This window comes from Pectinophora gossypiella, chromosome 13 (assembly GCF_024362695.1).
Source record: "Pectinophora gossypiella chromosome 13, ilPecGoss1.1, whole genome shotgun sequence".
NCBI lineage: Eukaryota > Metazoa > Arthropoda > Insecta > Lepidoptera > Gelechiidae > Pectinophora > Pectinophora gossypiella.
The window spans coordinates 428,253-450,598 of NC_065416.1; the positions used below are offsets into that span (position 1 = coordinate 428,253).

Below are 22,346 nucleotides of genomic sequence, written 5' to 3' on the forward strand. Positions count from 1 at the left end.
ACAGATTAGTTGCGCCACACGCCAGGGGCATCAAAATGTAGAACTTACGCTTAAACGTTTAAAATTACGCCGTCGGACCCCAAAAAAGTCAACATTGCCCAATCTACTCGCTTGCGGAAGGTATTTTTAAAATTTCCCCCAAACACTGCTCCCTAAAAATGTTTCGGACTTAGCGTAATGAAATTCCCGTGTCCATGGAGATTAATCGCTTTCTGAATTTTTTGACTGACCTAAAGACCAGCGCATACTGAGACATTTTTTTTCCTTTAAAGGCCCTCTCTCACTAGGACACTATGGTAGTGCAGCCCACAAAATGTGTGCTTACTGGTGGTGCAACCAAGCGTGTAACTATCTGGTGACATTCGATTGTTTCAATACGTATAAATAAAACAAAACTCGACTTTATCCATTCTGCGATAGTGATCTTCTTCTTCTATCGTGTGGGTTGTGAGGCGAATTACTAACTAATTAAACGAACGAATTAATTGTGTGGGTTATGAGTCATGTCAGGGGCCTTTGGCGGCTCAATAGTAACCCTGACACCAGGGTTGATGAGGTTAGTAATTCGCGATAGTGATTATAATTCGGTAAAATCGTGCTGTGTTTTCAGGTAAGTCCCAAAAAATAATTGATTTGCCCTTATATTTGATTGCACCACTTTGTGCCTTTGCGGATGAAAGGTTCCCAATTTAAAGTCCAATATAAAAATATTTATTTTAAGAGGGTTTATTTTTAGGGTTCCGTACCTTAAAAAGATAGAATGCGAGTTGTCATCTAGATAAAGATAAAAAAGACAGATTTTTCTTGTCTATAAAAATAAAAAAAATAAAAATCATTTATTTCGGGTGTTTTCCCATAGTAATTGTTAGTAACAAAAGTCTTATATCTATGTTAGTAAAAAAATTACAATTAATTAATCGATTAAATAATTATATAGCTTAGTGTCTTTGGCAAGTTGGACGCGGGTCCAGTGCTGCATAATAGCACTGTCCACGTCCAGCTTTGCCGCGACAGTCTGCAATAGGCTGTTGGAGCTGCTCCTCACCCGATGGATCAGGGATGCGATGCGCTTTCTAATTATAGCTGAGAAGCTATCGACTCCAGCTTCTGCTAGCATCCTAGATGCACTGCAGTGACGGCGCAGCCCCATCAGCGCCCTGAAGGCGTTATTATAATGGGTGCGCATAGCCCTGTACGCTGTTTGGGTGTAATTCACCCACAGGCCTATAAAAGGTACTTACAGTTATTAATAACTAGCGACCCGCCCCAGCTTCGCTCGGATGCAATGCTGAGAAAAAAATTAAATTATTTACGACATCACATTAGAAACCTCAAAAATAACAGTAAGTATTTGTCCACTACTTAATGGATGTTATTATACTTATTATACATATAAACCTTCCTCTTGAATCACTCTATCTATTTAAAAAAACCGCATCAAAATCCGTTGCGTAGTTTTAAAGATTTAAGCGTACATAGGGATATAGGGACAGAAAAAGCGACTTTGTTTTATACTATGTAGTGATAGTTGCAGTTATAGTTGCAAATTACGTCTCACTAAATTGTGATTTGCAGGATAGTGACTTGCGCTGCCCACTCTACTAGGGGCTACAGACGTGATCCGTAACAGTAAAGTTGGAAACTTCTGAAAATTTACGCAGTTGTCCCTTTATTTGTCCATTTATCTTATCAAAAAAGTGTTCCAGACAAATTGTTTTTATGTCAGAACTTTACCAATTTTAGATTGTCTGAGTATACTTAGTTTAAGAACAAAAATATGACAATGTGATTAATGATTGTCCGATAAAATCTTGTACCAATTGAATATCTGTCATCAGATTCGAAGTTGTAAAATTCGGAAAATTATACATTTATGTACCTAGCTGTAAAACTACTACCACATCGGAATCTGTAACGCTGAGGGAAAGACGTGGCCAGAAAACCTCCCAGCACAGGGCCCTAGTCCTACTGTTTCATGTTTTCCTTTCTTTTTTTTAAATCCAGTTTGTATTACATAATTTATAAAATAAATAGCACCACGCCTATATCCCGAAGGGGTAGGCAGTAATGTATAACATTACCCTGTATAGGGCTGATTTTCCCTTTGCGAGTTGGAAGGGCAGACAGGCAGTCGCTTATGTAAATACCTGTCAAATTTTCAGGTTAGGTAAGCGGACCCTGTGAAAAACAAGATAACGCTAGGGAGATGATGGTGATTTTTGGTAGGAATTTTGGCTACACGGTTTAAAATGTTGAGTATATTCTTTAAAAGAAAGGTTTTCCCTCGACTAGTCGCTCTGATGGCGGCCGTGCATTTATAAATGGGGTAAAATAGTAATAAAACTGACTAAAATCTGAGATAAAATGCTAGAAAACCCTCGCTACGTATGAACAATGTGTTCCATTAAAAGCACGACTCTAAAATGTAAAGTAATGGCGGACCTGTATGAAAACAGAGACATAAGCACGGAAAAGTAACTAACAGCGAGTCGGTCTCGTGCTGTTAAGGTTCCGTACCTCACATCATTTCCCTAGCATTATCCCGTTTTTCACAGAGTCCGCTTAAGCTGGTTAAGTACCAGAAGGTTTGAGAGGTCCGGTTTTTTATAGAAGCGACTGCCTGTCTGACCTTCCAACCCGCGAAGGGAAAACCAGCCCAATACAGGTTAGGTCACATACCTCTGGAAATGCACATCTCGCGGGAATGTCGTTTTACTCATGATGTTTTCCTTCACCGCTGAGCACATGATAATCATTTAAAATCCAAACATGACTTCGAAAACTAATTCGATCATTATTGGTTTAGGCCTGTGCAGGAGTCGAACCTGCGACTATGAACAATACATCCGTAGATGATTCTAACTATATACAATTTTTTAATGCTAGTAGGTGCAGGTATTTCAAACCCTATAACCCTTTGTGTTAGGTATCTGATATTTCTATGGAGTAATGAAAATGGAGGCGATTACTGCACTGACAAGAGCGCAGCTCTTAAATAAAGAGAGAGACCTGATATTTGTGATTTAGATATTATTATAGAGGTATATGAGCTAATAATGATACTTACTTGATTAAAATCGAAACATTACCTACCTATACATAAACAGGCGTTGGCACGATTAATGTGACAAAATGGTTTGGTTTGTCCATTTCACGTACGGAACCCTAAAAATGGTGTACGTCGACAACGAGCCAGGTCTTTAATCAGGACTAGCTTGCGCCAGAGCACTGAATGGATTTGCACAAGATTCACATTTACAACCTTACATGCATGAATAACCTTAGAATATTCCTTTGCTTGCCTGCTTTGGAAAGCACCAACCTACTCAAATTTATTAGTACCTACACCACCACTGCAATAGTATTTTATGCAACAGTTGTATAAGAAGTTATACAACGTTGCATACAATACTTTTTCTACGACGACGTAATTTTAAACGAAACACAAAAATTTTCCAATTTATTTTCCAACGCGCGGGAAAATGGCGGCAAATGTATACTTTTTTTTATAGTATATCTATGGCACCAAACAAAGTAAAGGTGCCAGTTTCCAGGTCAAAAAAAAAAAACAACAACAATGCTTTTTTGGCGACATTATAGTACAGTTACACTTTGTAAACAATGCTTTTATAGGCCATAGAGCGTACACTTTTTCAAAGAGTTTAATTATGTATGTACTTATATTAAACTTTTTGGTTATTTAAATGCCAGATTAAAGTAGAGGAGTAGAAAATAGTATTTTATGCAACAGTTGTATAAGAAGGGTCAAAAAATGCGAGTGGCGTGAGTTGCGATGTGAGCCTTGGCGAACATCGCAATAAGAGACGCCACGAGCATTTTTTGACCTAGTTATACAACGTTGCATACAATACTTTTTCTACGACGACGTAATTTTAAACGAAACACAAAAAAGTTCCAATTTATTTTCCAACGCGCGGGAAAATGGCGGCAAATGTATAGTTTTTTTTTATAGTATATCTATGGCACCAAACAAAGTAAAGGTGCCAGTTTCCAGGTCAAAAAAAAAACAACAACAATGCTTTTTTGGCGACATTATAGTACAGTTACACTTTGTAAACAATGCTTTTATAGGCCATAGAGCGTACACTTTTTCAAAGAGTTTAATTATGTATGTACTTATATTAGACTTTTTGGTTATTTAAATGCCAGATTAAAGTAGAGGAGTAGAAAAAATATATTATGTAGTTGTATAAATGCTAGCTCGTGGTGTCTTATTGGTTTTGCAACCAGGTGTCAACTGCATACGTTTTGCGGGTGGCGTCTTTGGTGTCCTAGAGAGATGGTGCCTGTGCCGAATATGGCACTATATAATGTATCGTGTTATGATAGATCTACCTGTAAACGTTCCTATTTGTAATAATGATTCAGTGTCGTGTAACCTCTCTCAATAAACACATGTATGTATTGCTGTTTAGCAATAAGGCCGCCTATTGTGCTTATGTTTTATTCGTATGTTTATGTCCTTTATATATGTTGTTGTGCAATAAAGTATTATTGATTGATTGATTGATTGATGTATCGACTATTGGATTTTCTTTATCTGAACACACGCAAGATAACAACAGTGCCCTAACAAGTAGTGAACTGAGTGTACAAAGTAGATCCAGATTGCCGCTAAACCCTGACATATAATGTTCATATAAAATGAATGGTAAGAATAAATCAACTCCAAAATTTCAGCGCCTGTGTATTTTAAATAGCAATCCAACTTATAATAAATGTAGGAGGATAAATCTTATAGGCGCAGTATTAAATTTAAATTCAGGTTAATTTTATATAAAATCGCATACTTACATATAAATTCACGCCCACCATAGAGTGGGCAGCAAGTATAGAAGTAATAATCTGGTAATAACTTACCAATTACCCCCTCCGGTTGATTGAGGGGAGGCGTGTGCCCAGCAGTGGGACGTGTATAGGCTGTCTATGTTTATGTAACTTACCTATTTATTTCCTTACCAAATTTAAAGTAATTAAAACACATAATAACGGGTTCTTACCGTGTTTAAATCAGAGTTATGAGACTCCCGATATTTCCCTCCCGATATAAAAAAATGTGTTTTAATTATGATAATAACCGCGTAAACTTAAAACAATGTACCAATTTAAAGTGTAGTAGATACGTAGAAAATGATTTATATAAGTGATTTGGTAAATAAAAAAAATAAACCAGACTAAAAACTTATTTTTTTATTCATAATAACTTTATACTAACTCCTTCAATACTTGTTACTAAAACTCAGCTATCTTTGCGGACGGTTTCATTATTGACGCCATTATTCTTCTTATCGACCATGGGTTTGGCTTCAGGGTCCTGGTCATCCCGGTCTTCCTCAGGGTCATTCCACGGAGCGCGTTCGGCGGTCCCGAAAATTACATAGACGAGGTTGGTGAAGAAGTATAGCCCGGCGGACACGAAGAATACCTTCCTCCATTGGTATTCGCTTGTCTGATAAAGAAAAAGAAAAGAAAAAACATTAAGGACAATAAAGAGCAATAAAGAGTTTTTGTATTGTATTTGTAAGGATTAAAGAAACATTCAGATTTTTTACGATGATCAATAAAAAGAACCGGCAAAGTGGAATTTGGACTCGTGCACTCGGGTTCCGAACAAACAGTTGTAAATTAACAGAGATTGCCGTTCAAAATCTATCTTCTTCTTCTATCGTGTGGGTTGTGAGGTGGATGACCAAACTCATCAACCCTGGTGTCAGGGTTATTATTGAGACAATATCTATTGCCGTTCAAAATCTATTGTCTCCATTGACATAACTGCGATACAACAAGATTGATTACCCTTTCTCAGACGCCATATAATATTATTTAGTGCTTAGTTTGATACCTTACCTACAATTCAATTCAATTCAATTATTTATTGCATTCCATGTAGTATAATGGGGTGTTACATAGGCGTAGGAACTATAACATAACGTAACACGCCTCTATTCCCAAAGGGGTAATCAGAGGTAAGAAATAACTAGGCAGGTACCAAATCATATATTAAATAAGCCCAAATTTAACAATTTTTACGGTAAACGAGTGTCTAATTACATTGTACCTGACTTAATAAATCAGATACCAATTGAAATTAGGCATAAAATCACACCAAAAAACCTCAACAATATATTAAAAAGGTACATGTTTGAAAACCTACAAAGTATGTGACTTGATGTGTGAATTTGGAGCACCCTGTTTACGGTTAAGGTTAAGTGTAAGGTTGTAAATGTGAGTCTTGTTTGCTGCTTGCCAGTTTCTCGGAATCGCCCGCTCATACGTAGGTATGATGCGCCTCACTTGTGGCGAATTACCTATTCTACCGGTTCTTTCGTCCATGTATGCGTTTGGCGTTTGACATGTGTACTTTATTTGTTGAATAGTGTAATTAATTAGTGGTGTACTTCTGAAGTACAAACTGTAACAATAGCGGAATATTGCATTGAGACAAACCTGCAAGGTTTAGCAATGCGATTCAATTGTATCATTATGTAAAATGTTTTCAACAATAAATTAAATTAAAAAAAAAAAAAAACAAAAGGTGTATGTCTACACACGCACTCCTCGGCAGCTGGGCGAGCCAATTGCCATTAACCGAACACAAATTCTGGAATCCACATGACATAAAGTACCTTCTTATTTGTGAATAAAAGTAAAACCCTCATTACATAACGTAGGCATTATATTATCGTCTGTGATAAACGACTAACATTTATAATTTTGAGCTGGCGAATTCAGCCTGCAAGATTATTCTAAATTTAGCCCTCTTTTAAAGCATATAGAAGATAATGTTGAATGGTAGTCTTGTCTAGACGATCTTCTTCTTCTTCTATCGTGTGGGTTGTCAGGTGGAGTACCAGTCTCATCAACTCTGGTGTCAGGGTTACTATTGAGCCGCTAAGGGTCCCTGACATGACTCATGTAACGACTACGTATTTACATCAGTAAGTAGTAACCGGGACCAACGGCTTAACGTTCCTTCCGAAACACTGATCATCTTACTGTCGGACAATCTGGTGATCAGCCAGTAATGACCATAATGTAATCTAATGTATGTAATGTAATGTGTTATCTAGACGATGCAAGGAAAGGCCATGCCAAGAGCATTTTAATAAGATGAGCGTGTGTGAAGACTTTGATCTGCTTCTATTCTATTCACCCGCACTAACTGCCGGTGTTACACAGTGACTTTCAGCCAATGAGGTCCGATCAAAGGTAAACTTTTATGCCCGATATACGGACGGACATATATACAAACGGATAAACGAGGAGACGGGCGGACAATATAGTGATTCTATAAGGGTTTTTAATTTTGAGGTTCGGAACCCTAAATTGCAGACAAAGAATGTATGGTAAATATAAAAATAGGAAAGATGTAATCAAAGTGGACAAAGAGTAGAAATTTTCCGCGTTACACTAAATGAGGTTCCCTTCGTATAAAAACCCTTACCAAGGGAAGATAGTTTTTGGGATAAATTTGGACAGTAATCGACCTCCATTGTCAACACAGCCGCATTACCTGTTGTCTACTGTCCGTGATATTGTTTGCTTATTCCGGATATTGCTATTTCGTGTTTGTTATTTACCGTAGTAACATTGTCTGTTTATTTGAGGTTCATATTTCTGCCCTTATTACCATTATTATTGTTATTTTTAATAAAAAAATACATTTATGAAAAAAATATGCTCTATACTCCCTCCTGTTGATAGAGAGGAGTGTACCCAGCAGTAGGCCGTATGTAGACTGTTTGGGTATGTACAGTCATGGCAATATAATGTACCCACTTTAGGACTCTGTCGCACTAACACATTTGACATTTAGTGAGACTTACAGTTCAATTTGTCAAACATGTTAATGTGACATGGTACCAAAATGTATATGTTACCGGCCAAACCCGATTTTAGGCCAAACTAGTTTTGCCTAGGCTAAACTAGTTCATCCTATGTGCGATCGGATAAACCGGTACAGACTAGGCCAAACTGGTCTGTCCTAAGGGTGATAGGAGGAACTAGTTTATCCTAGGAGGAACTAGTTGAGCCTAATAAAAATAAGTTCACTTCAGGATAAACTAGTCTGGCCTAGGAGAAACTGGTTGGGCCTTCTATGAATGGGTACACGTCAAGAAAGCTATAGTTAGCTTAGCCTATTTTATGCTAACAGGGAATAATAAAATACCAGACATACTAGTTATAAAATCAAGAGGTATTTATCATTTGTAATTTGTAAATTAAGTACTTTACTACCTGACTTTACTACCGAACAATCAAAGCTTATTTTGCCATAAGTATGGCTCGACAATGAACACAACGCATTATACACTTTGTGTCTCGTTCGTAAAGACTACTTTAGCTTAAAACATAACTGTCATTCTAGTCCAGGTAAATACGGCGCCGACTTTAAACATTTCTGACTAGGAAATATTAGTATAGACTAGGCCAGACTAGTTTATCCTGAAGTGAACTTATTTTTATTAGGCTCAACTAGTTCCTCCTAGGATAAACTAGTTTCTCCTATCACCATTAGGACAGACCAGTTTGGCCTAGTCTGTACCGGTTTATCCGATCGCACATAGGATGAACTAGTTTAGCCTAGGCAAAACTAGTTTGGCCTAAAATCGGGTTTGGCCGGTAACATATACATATTAATGCTCGTGATAGTACCTTATGTATTTTTAAGCCCATACTTAAGGTTCTAATTACATTACCCGATATATCGGGCACGATGCGTCATTTAGGTAGGTTATAGTACGATTGAGTGTGTGTTGTGTGACAGCATACAGTATTATAGTTCTGTTATATATTTTGTTTTATTTGTATGTATTTTATATTATGTGGAAACTTGTTTATGACGTTATGGATTTCTATTATGTTTCAAATGTAATAAATGTATAAATAAATAAATCAGTTATATTAACTGTCAGACAGAGCTCTATAACTTCTATTTTGTTTATGTCACAAGCACGGTAAACAGGCAAGTGGGCCACCTGATGGTAAGTGCTTATCTTCTTCTACTGTGTGGGTTGTGAGGTGGATTAACAACCCCGTCAACCCTGGTATGTTATCATTAAGCCGCCAAAGCCCCTGGCATGACTCATGTATCGACTATTTAATTATATTAGTAAGTAGTAACCGGGACCAACGGCTTAACGTGCCTTCCGAAGCACATATCATTTTACTTTGGGACAATCAGGTGTTCAGTCTGTAATATCCTTATCAAACTAGGAATTACAAAGTGATTTTAATGTTATGTTCCCAGCGGGATTTGAACCTGGGACCTCCGGATTATGAGCACAACGCTCAAACCACAGTGGTCACCGCCGTCATTCTATATGTTGCCGATCTTGAAGAGCCTTTTTCACTCATTTTTTTAAGAACCCCATTACATAGCGCAGTGGAAAAACCTCGTATATTCAAGCATAATATCTCATTAGGTTATGTTAGTCGCAGTCTCATGTGTAATGCATGATTTCAATTGATTCTGTCAACAACAGGGTACGATATGACTGCGGGTCAGCGATTGTTGATGACCACTCGTGCGTTTTAGACTGTAATTGAACTGCGGGCTGTTTAGTGGCACAACCTATTTTGCTGACACATTTGAACTGTTCTAACATTTCATTCTATGCTTGATCAGCGACGTAAATAAAGGCTATCGGTCTCTGAATGACCTCTGTGGTCCAGTGGTTGGGCGTTGGGTTCGCGATCCGGAGGTCCCGGGTTGGAATCCCGGTGGGAAAATACCACAAATTACAGACATTACAGATCATCATCATTAGATTGAAAGTAAGATGATCCGTGCTTCGGAAGGCACGTTAAGTCATTGGTCTCGGTTACTACTTACTGATGTCACGTAGTCGTTACATGAGCCACGTCAGTGGCCGTTGGCGGTTCAATCGTAACCCTGACACCAGGGTTGATGGGGTTGGTAAACTACCTCACAATCCACATGGTAGAAGAAGGAATCAGACATGGCTTTTATAACGACTGAGTAAGTACTCGTTAGCCATACTAGTACGTACAGGTGTTAGTAACACTGTAACTAATACTGAGGGGGATGATTCAGATCATGATTCTGAGTATATATGTAGTGGAATATTCTGTCGGAAAACTATTGAAACTTTGTTTTTCTTTTAATTTTTCGACGGAAAATTCTACTTGATATCAACTCGAAATTATGGTCTGAATCATCCCTCAAAGTTTTCGTTAGAACGTCACTAACACCTGTATACGAATTTTAGTTAGGAATTTCTTAATAACTACGACATTTCACCACGTCGTTTAACGATGAAGTTCTGTCCCAGTATTTCCAAATAAAATCTCATTAAAGGGTTCACGTTTCTTAAAAGGTATTTCATTTGAGTATGTTGTTAAACAGCCTATTGTTTATTTGTTGAGGTACACACCACATCAGCCAGCAGGAGTCAAGGACCAGGGAGTCTAAGACTCATCAAAGCAATTCATCTTAACAATAATATTGCAATTTGACTTTTCCGCATATAAAAGTAAGGGCGCTATATCAACAAAATGTCAAATAGCAAAATTATTATTAAGGTGAATTGCTTTAATGTGGCCTTTGTAAACCCCTAGGTAAGACTGAAAAATTGCTGTGGCTCTTCATGGTACCGACGAAGTAATGAAACAGGTATACATACCACGTCAGTCAACAAGAATCCAGCGGCGAGGGGCGCCTGCGAGCCGACCAGGTTGGAGACGAAGTTGCTGAGGCTCATCGTCGTGCCAGCGAAGTTGGGCGTGATGTCGATGTGGGTCACCTGGTAAACAAGGAAGAATTGAGAGACACAAATACCCAATTTGGAGAACGGCTGACTTACATCGTAAAGTCACAGGTTAGAATTCCGGATTGACAATGTCAATCATATTAGAAACGACACAATCCCTCTGTCGGAGAACGACATGCCCGGAGAACAAGCAGCTGAACGTGTTCTATGTTTTTAATTGCCAGTCCAGCGTAGAAGCTAAAAATACTCTCATTTAATTAAAAAATGTCATGTCATTTTACTAAAACTACCCTTTACTAAACTTTGTCCACTGCAAAAATATCCATGAACTTCGTCCAGTTCCGCGCTGCACAAACACGATTATAAAAATCACTTTCAAAGCAAAGCAAATTTTATTTAATACTATCCATAATACGGACAATAAACTTCGTTCTCAGCTGAGGAAAATCCGCAAACAAAAAGAAGATGGCCGCATTTTCTCCCAAGCATTGGATTAAATCCAATTTTATCTTTGCCGAGAAGCTGCCTCGACGCGGCGACTCGACTATTGTTAGTCCTCCCGTCCCCGCGAGTAAATTAGTTTTTCTCCACAAAACTAGTGAGGAAGAAGGAAAGGTCCCGAGAGGACGGTATGTCCCTAGATAACCGCCCTATAACTCAGCTCTTATCAGTCACACTTGGTAAAACCAACACGAGCCGCGCAGATAATTTTGTGTGCTAAGTTGCGTAGAACAATTTATTTGAAGGGTTTTCTTGGGAGACAATTAATGTGAGAACTTCGTGATAATCGAATGAAACGTGTTATTAGTCCGACTCTGATCGAATAGATTTTTCAAAATATTTTTTAGCGATGGGTTTATTTACAGTATCTGATGAATTGTGTGATGGTGTGGGTGACGCTTACCTAAGTAAATGACTAATAAAATATAAGTTTATGTACTAAAACCTGACTATGGAAATACCACTCTCAAATAAGTATGGAACAATAAAAATATTTCTCTTCCAAATAGGTACCGACGTTAAGAAGATTTATTTATTTATTCACAATTTACATAGTCATTACAGGCAAGAAGCCGTGGTCGTATGTCGTGGTAAGCAAACTCTTAGGACAGATTTGCATACGACCACGGTTATCTCCTTCACATAACCATTCTTTTTGCTTCGACACAGTCGGGTAAAAAACAACTCGAAGCTTTCAAATTACAGTGTTCTAAAAATACTATTTCTAGTCATAACTCTTTTCGCGCAGATTTCTGTAAGATATAGCGATATCTGAAGATGAACAATAATCTGCTTCTATCGTGTAGGTTGTGAGGTGTATAACTAACCTCAGCAACCCTGGTTTTTTTTGAGCAGTCATAGACTCCTGACATGGCTTATGGCAACGACTACGTACTTACATCAGTAAATAGTAACCGGGACTCACGTATCATTTTACTTTTGGACAATCGGGTGATCAGCATATAATATTCTAACCAAACTAGGGATCACAAAGTAATTCTTGTGATATGTCTCCATACGGATTCGAACCCAACCACTAGATCACGGAGGTCGTTAAAAATAGATAATGATAATAAAGTAATTACTGACCATTGAACCAACGTGAGCAGCAATCTTGAAGGCGCAGATAAACACCAGGATACTCTCAATGACGTAGACGTCTTTAGGAGCGTAGGCCAAAACTACCAAACCTATTGCCGGCGGTACACCTCCTGGAAAACAATTATTTAACATACGCATTGTAATTATAACATAAAGAGCCTACGTATATACGTCTCACTGCTGGGTACAGGTCGCCCCTTAATCAACCGTAGCGGATATGAAGTATTCTCCATCAAAAACATTTTGTACGTTTCTATTAGAGTAGCGATTATCGAAATCTATTACCACAATTTTTCAGACTCAAATTTCAGAAAAGTTAATGACAATGTTTACATTTTTAACATACCTATGGTATTGGCAAGTTTCCTAGCATTTGTAAGACTGAGCCACTTCTTGACGATGATCATGTCGGTCAACCAGCTGAAGAAGAAGTTGGTGAACCACATCACGAAGAAGGGCAGCGCTGTTAGCATACCATTCTAGAAACAGAAAGAACCATAAAAATGTAACATTAACAACACTTGCATTTACTAAAATACTGATGACGTGAGAGTACCGTTCAATTTATTAGTGTGTATTGGTAAGAGAACACACAACTGTTTATAAGAAAAAAGCGAGACTCCATCTCCTCCATCAAACAACACAGTGCTCAATCTAGTCTGATACCGTCTAGGTGACCCGCACGAATTGTAAAACAATATAGCTTCATCTAACGTAACTTACCGCCTTGATATTCACACCCATAACCTTGTCCATGTAGGAGGGGATTTCGGTGAAGAGGGTCACCTGTCCCCAAGTGTTGCTGATATGTGCCACCATTATCGCGTACAAAGCCTTCGTCTTTAAGATCTTAACCCATGGTACGCGCAGCTTTTTCTGAAATTGATTACAATTCTTGTCACCTTTATACTCTTACTCTTGGATCTTAAGGAATTGATTTAGACATATTAGGATCTTTATTACTCATATGGGTACAAAAAAAGCCTAGAGCCTAGCTAGCTTCTACGCTGCAAAACTGCTTATGCAAAGAGCAGTAAAGATATCAATTATTATAACAAACCTGCTTCTCTCCATATTTCAACCCTAGTCCTTCTTCAATGTATCGTCTTTCAGCTGTGGATATTCTAGGATGTTGCGCGGGAGTGTCAGTGATCAAGAAGTAGACTAGCAGAGCTACCAGTCCTGATAGTACACCGAAGAAACGGAATATACCTGGCCATCCCAATGGCGATGCAGCTATGAAACCTGTCAGTGGTAGACCCAATACTGTTCCTATGGCTTGACCTGATAAAAACCAACAATATATTTTTGTGTGATATGGTCATAATGATGGTAGAATAAACATAAAAGTATCTGATCTACCCGAAATATCAAAAATACACCCTAGTTCGAAATCAAGGAACGCAACGTCAAAAGAGTATGAGTAAATAATATATTTATAACATCAAGTGACACATTAAAGACACAAATATAAAAATAACAAAATGGCAATTGAAAATCCTGCAAAACAACGTAAGACATCTTGTAAGTATATAACTTATTGTAGATTTGTTTTAGATGACATAAACTACTTGGACGAAGCAAAGCAAGTTATAGACGTCAAACAATTTAAGGAGTTAAATGAGAAACGTCATTTAAAGTATTCTCCATAAAATTACGCCGCGCTGTCTACCTACTGAATATGTATATTTATGTCATTGTTTTAAGACGAAATTTGTAGCTAACCCTATCACAGGCTTCGGTCTTTTTGGGTTGCTACTGTAACACTGCATTAAAAACAATTTATCGCGTTAACACGCTCTTTTGGGTCTGTTTTGGATAGTGGTGTAAATTAGCTATAAGAACTTGTAATAATAATAAATAAATAAAATAAATAAATATGAAGATAAAAATACAGAAAACATAATAAATAATTACACACTTACCTCCCATAGCAAATCCAACTAGTCTAGATCGTTCTTCTAAAGGAGTCCATTGTCCAAAGAATCCATACATGCCAGGTATAATACACGCTTGGCTCAGGCCTTGTACAAATCTACATATTGAAGCAAATATAAAACCTCCCTGTAATTGAAAAACAAAACTTATTAAAATATCAAAGATACAAGATGTTTATAATGAAATAATTTTAGAAGAATTCATAATATTTATCAAGATTTGCTTCGAACTAATCTAGAAATATAGTTAGGTTAGCGTCCCGCTTTAAAATTTAGTTAGTGAAAGTTTGTGAATAAATTTAATATTGTTATTTAATTTAGTAGGTAAATAATAAATAGGTGAAACTAACATAATACGAAGCCCATGGGAAACAAAATGACACTAGTGCATTGATGGTCAAAGCTCCGACGAGTAGACGGTGAGGTCCAAACTTGTGAACTAACTGACCAGCAGGAATTTGCAACAACATGTAACCCCAAAAGAATGAAGATATCACCACGTCCTGAATTTTCTTCGACCATCTGAATTTTGGGTACTGAAAAAAAAAAGGTATTAAAAACAACAAGTTCTACGCAATTTTCAGCAAACAGTAATATGGCTCTAATAATCCCGGGTCAGATCTTAATGGTGTTGCTATCTTATCTAAGTATAATGGTTAACTTATTATATTAAACTAGGATATTTCTATTAAGTACTTACAGGTGGCTTAAGAAGCATCCCATGCAAAATATCTCCTTGGTATTGAATCATTGTTGCATTTGATACTGTTTCATTATCGCTTATGACATTTACAATATATTGACTAGCATTTACAAATACACCCGTTTCGTCAAGGTCATGAACTGTATTGTTGATATGAGTGAGGTTATGGTGTGTCTCTTCATAAGGGTCATCTTCCATCATACCGACGAGGGCGACTCCGATACAAGCTCTCATGCTGTATGCAGTTGCCAGACATATGAACAAAACGAAACATTGTTGGTGACGGCAACCGAACCCTGAAACTATATATACACAAGTATTAACTACATTGATATTTGATATTAATGGAGTTATGTAGTTCGTTGTTGATAGTTACAATAAGAAGTATTTAACAGAAAAATAATCTGCAATGAGTGAGTACATTGTACAAAATTAAATTCTGATAGTTGCACAATAACAGTAAAAGTCTATTCTAAATGTTCATACGATAAAAAAGATAATCATCGATTCAGTTGTCCATAGAAAGAAACAACAACATCATAAAATATATCTACTAAAAAATAGTATTTTATGCAACAGTTGTATAAGAAGGGTCAAAAAATGCGAGTGGCGTGAGTTGCGATGTGAGCCTTGGCGAACATCGCAATAAGAGACGCCACGAGCATTTTTTGACCTAGTTATACAACGTTGCATACAATACTTTTTCTACGACGACGTAATTTTAAATGAAACAAAAATTTTCCAATTTATTTTCCAACGCGCGGGAAAATGGCGGCAAATGTTTACTTTTTTTTATAGTATATCTATGGCACCAAACAAAGTAAAGGTGCTAGTTTCCAGGTCAAAAAAAAAAAACAACAACAATGCTTTTTTGGCGACATTATAGTACAGTTACACTTTGTAAACAATGCTTTTATAGGCCATAGAGCGTACACTTTTTCAAAGAGTTTAATTATGTATGTACTTATATTAGACTTTTTGGTTATTTAAATGCCAGATTAAAGTAGAGGAGTAGAAAAAAATACCAACGTTTATGTAAGCATAGAAGCACAGTAAAAGCTTTGATATTTTACTGCCAAGGATAAGGCGGTTAAAAATTAAAATGACTAAAATTCTGATTACGTAATACTGCAACTGCCTCTATTCACTTAAATGGAATTGGAAAGTACGTTAACTAAATTCTTACCTTTGAATTCTCCATCAACAATAGTCAGACTATTTCTTCCACTATCTTTCCTATTATCCTTGGCATTCTTATTCATAGTGATTTTACCCTTATCAACAATATACGTTCTTCTCTAACATGTCTCACTATCATAATGAGAGTACAATCAATTTTCAGTGGCAGTATGTCTATGTATATTTAATCCATCATTATCTTTATGCAAATACTAGAAGCCTTTTTGTGGGAATCTTTCGTTTCCTTCTGCGTTGTACATGTAGACATCTGATGTATTTTAATGAAATTGCCGAATCTAAAGATATTGATTTTATTTCTTTTGTGCTTCGGTAACCTTAATCGCAATTTTCACTTATATATTTGGCACGACCATTAAAGACGGCAAAACGGCTGACTTATCGCGAGTAGCATTCTCCATGCTACATTTTTAAGGAAAAATTTTATTTTTCTCTCTTGCCGTCTGCCGTATTTCGTAGAACCAAAGAAAGTTTATTGTAAGTTTTAAACACATTAATAACATTATAATATGGTTAAAATGAGATGTCTAAGCTAAACGATATACCACTATAAAATATATCACACTTTATTTTAGGTAAGTACTTAAAACTACTCACATGGCTTAAATACAACATTTTATGATAGACACGTAATAGAATGAACTAACCAAATTACTGCTTTATTATTACTACTTTCGAAAAAACTTGCTTGAAGCAGTTGCACTTTGGAGAATTATTAACTTCTAAAGAATTCTTTTGACAAGTCACTCTCAAGTTCCAGTTAAGAACAAACATACAATTCGAGTGTGAGCGATTATGCGAGAAACGGCAAGCGAGTGTTTAATAATGGATGCACATTAAAACACAAAAAACCCTACTAGATATGTTTCAGAACATTCCCGATTTGGTCGATGCTTGTCATCTTAGGTTTTCTTTTTGCAGCGCTTTTAATGATCTTTGCAAAGAATAAATAATATTTATAAAATATGCAATGTCCAAAGTAGACCTTCCTCACACATTTATTCCTCTCAAAGAACGTTCTAAAGCATTATTTGTGCCGACCTGGGTATAAATAGGCAAGTATACCAACCTAGCGTCCTTAACGATCTTCATTTAGTTTTTTAGTCAAGTAATGAATTACATCTAAAATAATGATTATCACCAGATTTTCCGAGGTTGGTCATCCACCTCACAACCCACACGATAGAAGACGAAGTTCATAAATGATAATAAAAGAATCATAAAAAAATAAATGCTGCGATCTATAACACTATAATCACAGTCCAATACTGCTTTGTCGCAAAATTTTATAGAATGAAGAAGCTTAAAATATTTATTATATTCAACAAAGATTTTTCAACAAAAACTTCAAAGAATGCACTTCATTCAGCGGACTTTTGTAAACCTGACTATAAATTAGTCATCTTGGATAATTATGTTGATTTCGTGTCTCAAGGTCAATACTAAAATAAATGAGGAAAGACGCGATTTCCATTCGTAGTAGACCCAACAATGCTGAACCCATTTTTATCTCAACACTGAAAAGCATACAGATAAGCAGACAACAGTTCCTAAGTAAAGGAGACAAAGAAGATGTAATTATTATAATCCTCTCTTCATTTACGTCTACTGTTATCTCTTGATAAATATGCACGTGAACTTACTGGAATTTATATTTCTACTGTTTTACATATTTTATAGTCTGTTTCATCTGTTCCTTATGCTTGGAAGTGACGTATCACATTTTTCGTGACTCATGTTCAATAACTTCCATGAAATATGGAGAGGTTGACTTGACGGAAATTACTTTTTGTGACTATTTGATCCATAGCAACAGCATAGCAGTTCTTAGAACTATATTATACTTATTTAAAACTGGAACAAATTATTTAGACATCTTATAATGCACAATCCCCTTAACGTAATGTCTAGGTAATTCGCTCAGATTATACGAGGGGAGGTCAAAAAGTTCGCGGAATGGGGGTTGGTTTGCTCGTACAGGTAGCCGCTAGTTGCACACCTCATTAACAGTATATGTACCAAGTTTGAAGCAAATCGGGTCATTAACGTTTGAACTATCGACCAGCAAACAAGTGAATCGGGAAGAACTCAGAGAATATGGAGAAAATTGAACACCGCGCCGTCATTAAGTTCCTCACCAAGCAAGGAAAATCCGCTCAGACGATTTTTCAAGAGCTGTTAGCAGTTTACGCGGACTCTGCCCCTGGTAAAACCATGGTTTACAAGTGGCATAGTCTTTTCAAGTAAGGAAGAGAGTCGATTGAAGATGACCCCCGCTCCGGACGGCCCATTGAGGCCACCACACCGGAAATCATCGAAAAAGTAGAGAAACTTGTATTAGAAGATACCCGCTTGAAGAAAAAGCAGCTTGCAGCAATGGTCGGTGTATCCGAAACAAGTATTTTAAATATCCTACATCAACATCTTGGGATGACTAAGGTCAGCGCAAGATGGGTTCCAAGAATACTCACGCCACTTCAAAAAAGCGAGCGTGTCGAGTGTTCTCGCCAGTTTTTAGAGCTCTGTGGAGAGAATAAGGAAGAAGTTATGGCCCGGATTGTTACTGGAGATGAAACCTGGGTTCACTTCTATGAACCTGAGTCGAAGCAAGAGTCGATGCAGTGGCATAAAAAAGGCACACCTCCTCCAAAGAAGTTTAAGGTGTCACAATCGGCCGGAAAGATCATGGCCACTATTTTTTGGGATACAGAAGGTATTTTGCTGATTGATTATAAAGATCGTGGTGTGACTATAACGGGACATTACTACGCTTCTTTACTGGATAGATTGAAAGAGGCTATCAAGGAAAAAAGAAGAGGAAAGCTGTCAAGAGGTGTGCTCCTTTTGCACGACAACGCACCCGTCCACACGTGCCATGTTGCGACGGCTGCCATTCACCGATGCGGGTTCGAAAAATTAAACCACCCGCCTTACAGTCCAGACTTGGCCCCCAGCGATTATTATTTGTTTCCAAAAATGAAAAAGGAACTGCGTGGACGAAAATTTGGCGATGATGAAGAAGTCAAGTCTGCAATTTCGGCCTATTTTTGCTGTCAAGCAAAGAGAAATCTTTTTTTTATGATGGAATAAACAAATTATTTGATAGATCCGGAAAATGTGTTAAGGTTAAGGGAGAATATATTGAAAAGGAAAAATAGTTTCGTGTTTAATTTCGACCCCCTTCCCCCTCATTCCGCGAACTTTTTGACCTCCCCTCGTAAGTTGCGAAGAATTTTTGATAGCTTTTTTATTACTGTTTTAAATAAGTATGCTAAATTTTAATTTGCCCAGTCCAGAATATTGGATACAGTTCTGTTGTGATAATTCTAATTTATTGAATCTTATATCTTTTTAAATTTATAGGTGATAAAACATTGAAGGTTAGAGGAAAAGTTTTGTGGGTGAATAACTCTTTTTACCGACTTCAAAAAAGGAGGAGGTTCTCAATTCGACCGTATATTAAGAATAGAATAGAATAGAATAGAATAGAATAGAATAGAATAGAGAATAAAGAATAGAAATTGTTTATTATAAAAGGACGCCACACACAAAGACAAGACAATAACATCACTTATTTTTTTTTTTATTTTTTTATTTATGTCTGTTCGGGCATATCTTCGTCGTATATGAACCGATTTTGATAATTCTTTTTTTGTTTGAAAGGAGATATACCCAAGGGGGTCCCATGTCAAGGAAGTCAGGATCTGATGATGGAAGACCAGAGAAATCGAGGGGAATTTTCAAAAATCGTAGGAGCGACTAGTGCGTTTGTAAAGTCATATTGATCGGATCGATCTTTAGGCTTCGGGAAAACTTCCCGACCTTCGAAAACTGGTCAGCATCAGGGAGATACCCTATGGTCTGGCAAAACTATACAACCTGGAGCAATTTTTCTTTCACGAAACGTATTTAAATCTTGATCAAATTCAATCGCCGGTGCAAAAAAACAAAATGGCGGAAAAAAAAGATGGCCGCCATACAAAATTTTGTCGATTTTGGAAGAAGCCCGTTTGGGTAAAAATAATGTATGGGGCGCTTACTCAAAACGTCATGTAGAGTACGGAAATACTTTCTGGTCACCAAAAACTGCTCCGCATCAGAGAGATACTCTACGGCCTGGCAAAACTATCGCACGTGAACCAATATTTCTTTCAGAGCACTTATTTAAATCTTGGTCAAATTCCATAGCGCGTAAAAAAAAAAACAAAATGGCGGAAAAACAAGATGGCCGCCATACACAATTTTGTTTTTTCAGAAAATGTCTCGGGATATAAAATATATATCGGGGTTGTGATCGGATCGTCATGTTAAGTATGGAAATACTTCCCGATTTTCGAAAACTGCTCCGCATCAGGGTGACACCCTACGACCTGGCGAAACTATCACACCTGAACCAATTTTTCTTTCACGAAACCTATTTAAATCTTGGTCGAATTTAATGGCCGGTGAAAAAAATACAAAATGGCGAAAAAACAAGATGGCCGCCATACAAAATTTTGTTTTTCCAGAAAATGTCTTGGGGGTAAAAATGATGTATAGGGGTGTGATCGGAACGTCATCTTTGAAAACTGCTCCCAATCAGGGAGACATCCTACGGTCTGGCAAACCTATTGCACCTGGATTTTGTTTGTTTCCACGACACCCATTTAAATCTTGGTCAAATTCTGTCGCCGGTGAAATAAAACAAAATGGCGGAAAAACAAAATGGCCGCCATACGAAGAGGGACAGTTTCGAATAAACAGGACACGCGAGCTGCTTTAGCAGCGAGCGAACCACGCGAAATCTACTGTATCTATATGTATGCGTGAGTATGTATGATAGCAGCTTCCACTGACAACCACATGTGTGTATGTACACATACACATGTGTGTGTGTGTGTGTGTGTGTGTGTGCGTGTGTCTGTGTGTGTGCGTGTGTACGTGCGCGTGTGCTCGTGTGCGTTAGCGCGTGTGTGAGTGTGTGTGTGTAAACATGTTCATCAATAATAATTGTGATCACTACTAATAATATATTATATTATTATATATGAATATAAATCAGAAAATCTGTCTGTCTGCATCCTTGCTCGGTCTAACCATCACTTAAAATCGTAAAATAAAATAAAATTTTTAACAAAAAAAAACCGACTTCAAACGCAAAACTAAGAAGCAATAAATAAATTTACTTCGCACAAAGTAATTAGTACGTATTTTCAATTAGTTAATTATTTTATAATTCTGAAGTCGGTGCCAAGTAAATGCTACAACAACCCTACTACAATATCAAATTACTATGTACACACAATATTGTTTAATACCTATATCAAAGCAATTACAAAACAATGTCAAACAAAAAATTACAAAACAATCAGTATTGAAAAATATATGAATCGGTACTTCGTTGTAGCATTTCCTTGGCACCGGCTTCAGATTTATAAAATAATTAACTAATTGAAAATACGTACTAATTACTTTGTGCGAAGTAAATTTATTTATTGCTTTTTAGTTTTGCGTTTGAAGTCGGTTTTTTTTTGTTAAAAATTTTATTTTTATCTTTTAAAAGCGATATACAAAAGTGTAGTATAGTATGTCTAAGGACCTCTGCATTTATTCACACTTTGAAGCTAAACTACCCGGAATTTTGTCTTGTAATGTAACCATTTCCTCGGTTTTACTCCTTTGAACAGAACCGATGTTTGTTGTACAGTAGTAAATTTAAAACAATTATTACCACTACGAACAAGGGAGCCGTGGTAGCCCAGTTGGTAGAACGCTTGTCACTCACTTTGAGGTCACAGGTTCGAATCCAGCACGGGCCTAAACCAATGATTGTTGAATTCATGCTTTGATCATAAATGATTATCACGTGCTCAGCGGTGAAGGAAAACATCGCGAGGTAACCCACATTCCCGAGAAATACATTTCTTAGGTATGTGACCTAACCTGTATTGGGCTGGTTTTCCCTTTGCGGGGTGGAATGTTAGACAGGCAATCGCTCCTGTAAAAAAACATACCTGTCAAATCTTCAGGTTAGATATGGGGACCCTGTGAAAAACGGGATAATGGGTGATAAATTACCACTACGTACAAATAAAAGCACACTTCCTTTCTTGAAGAAGATTACCAGAAGATTTTTGGTACTCTATAGATTCTTCACTTAAAAAAAATATGGTT

The 22,346-nt window shown here is 37.0% G+C and overlaps 1 protein-coding gene across 1 annotated transcript; it reads right to left on the bottom strand.

Annotated features, from left to right (window-relative positions):
* Positions 1 to 5,204: 5,204 nt before the first annotated feature.
* On the bottom strand, positions 5,205 to 16,443 carry LOC126371720 (putative inorganic phosphate cotransporter). Its single transcript, XM_050017053.1, has 10 exons — positions 16,183 to 16,443; positions 14,994 to 15,298; positions 14,644 to 14,829; positions 14,282 to 14,420; positions 13,417 to 13,640; positions 13,080 to 13,232; positions 12,703 to 12,835; positions 12,345 to 12,466; positions 10,668 to 10,787; positions 5,205 to 5,470 (listed from the first exon to the last, which is right to left on the bottom strand). The coding sequence occupies exons 1-10, from the start codon at positions 16,256 to 16,258 to the stop codon at positions 5,261 to 5,263; spliced, it is 1,668 nt and encodes a 555-aa protein (XP_049873010.1). The 5' UTR covers positions 16,259 to 16,443; the 3' UTR covers positions 5,205 to 5,260.
* Positions 16,444 to 22,346: the final 5,903 nt, after the last annotated feature.

Excerpts from the sequence above, each read along its gene's own strand:
- LOC126371720 (XM_050017053.1), bottom strand. The coding sequence starts at position 16,258 with ATGAATAAGAATGCCAAGGATAATAGGAAAGATAGTGGAAGAAATAGT. Across the intron at positions 14,830-14,993 it reads GGATGCTTCTTAAGCCACCT|TACCCAAAATTCAGATGGTC; the intron begins GTAAGTACTTAA and ends TTTTTTTTTCAG. Across the intron at positions 10,788-12,344 it reads CTGCTCACGTTGGTTCAATG|GTGACCCACATCGACATCAC; the intron begins GTCAGTAATTAC and ends CTTGTTTACCAG.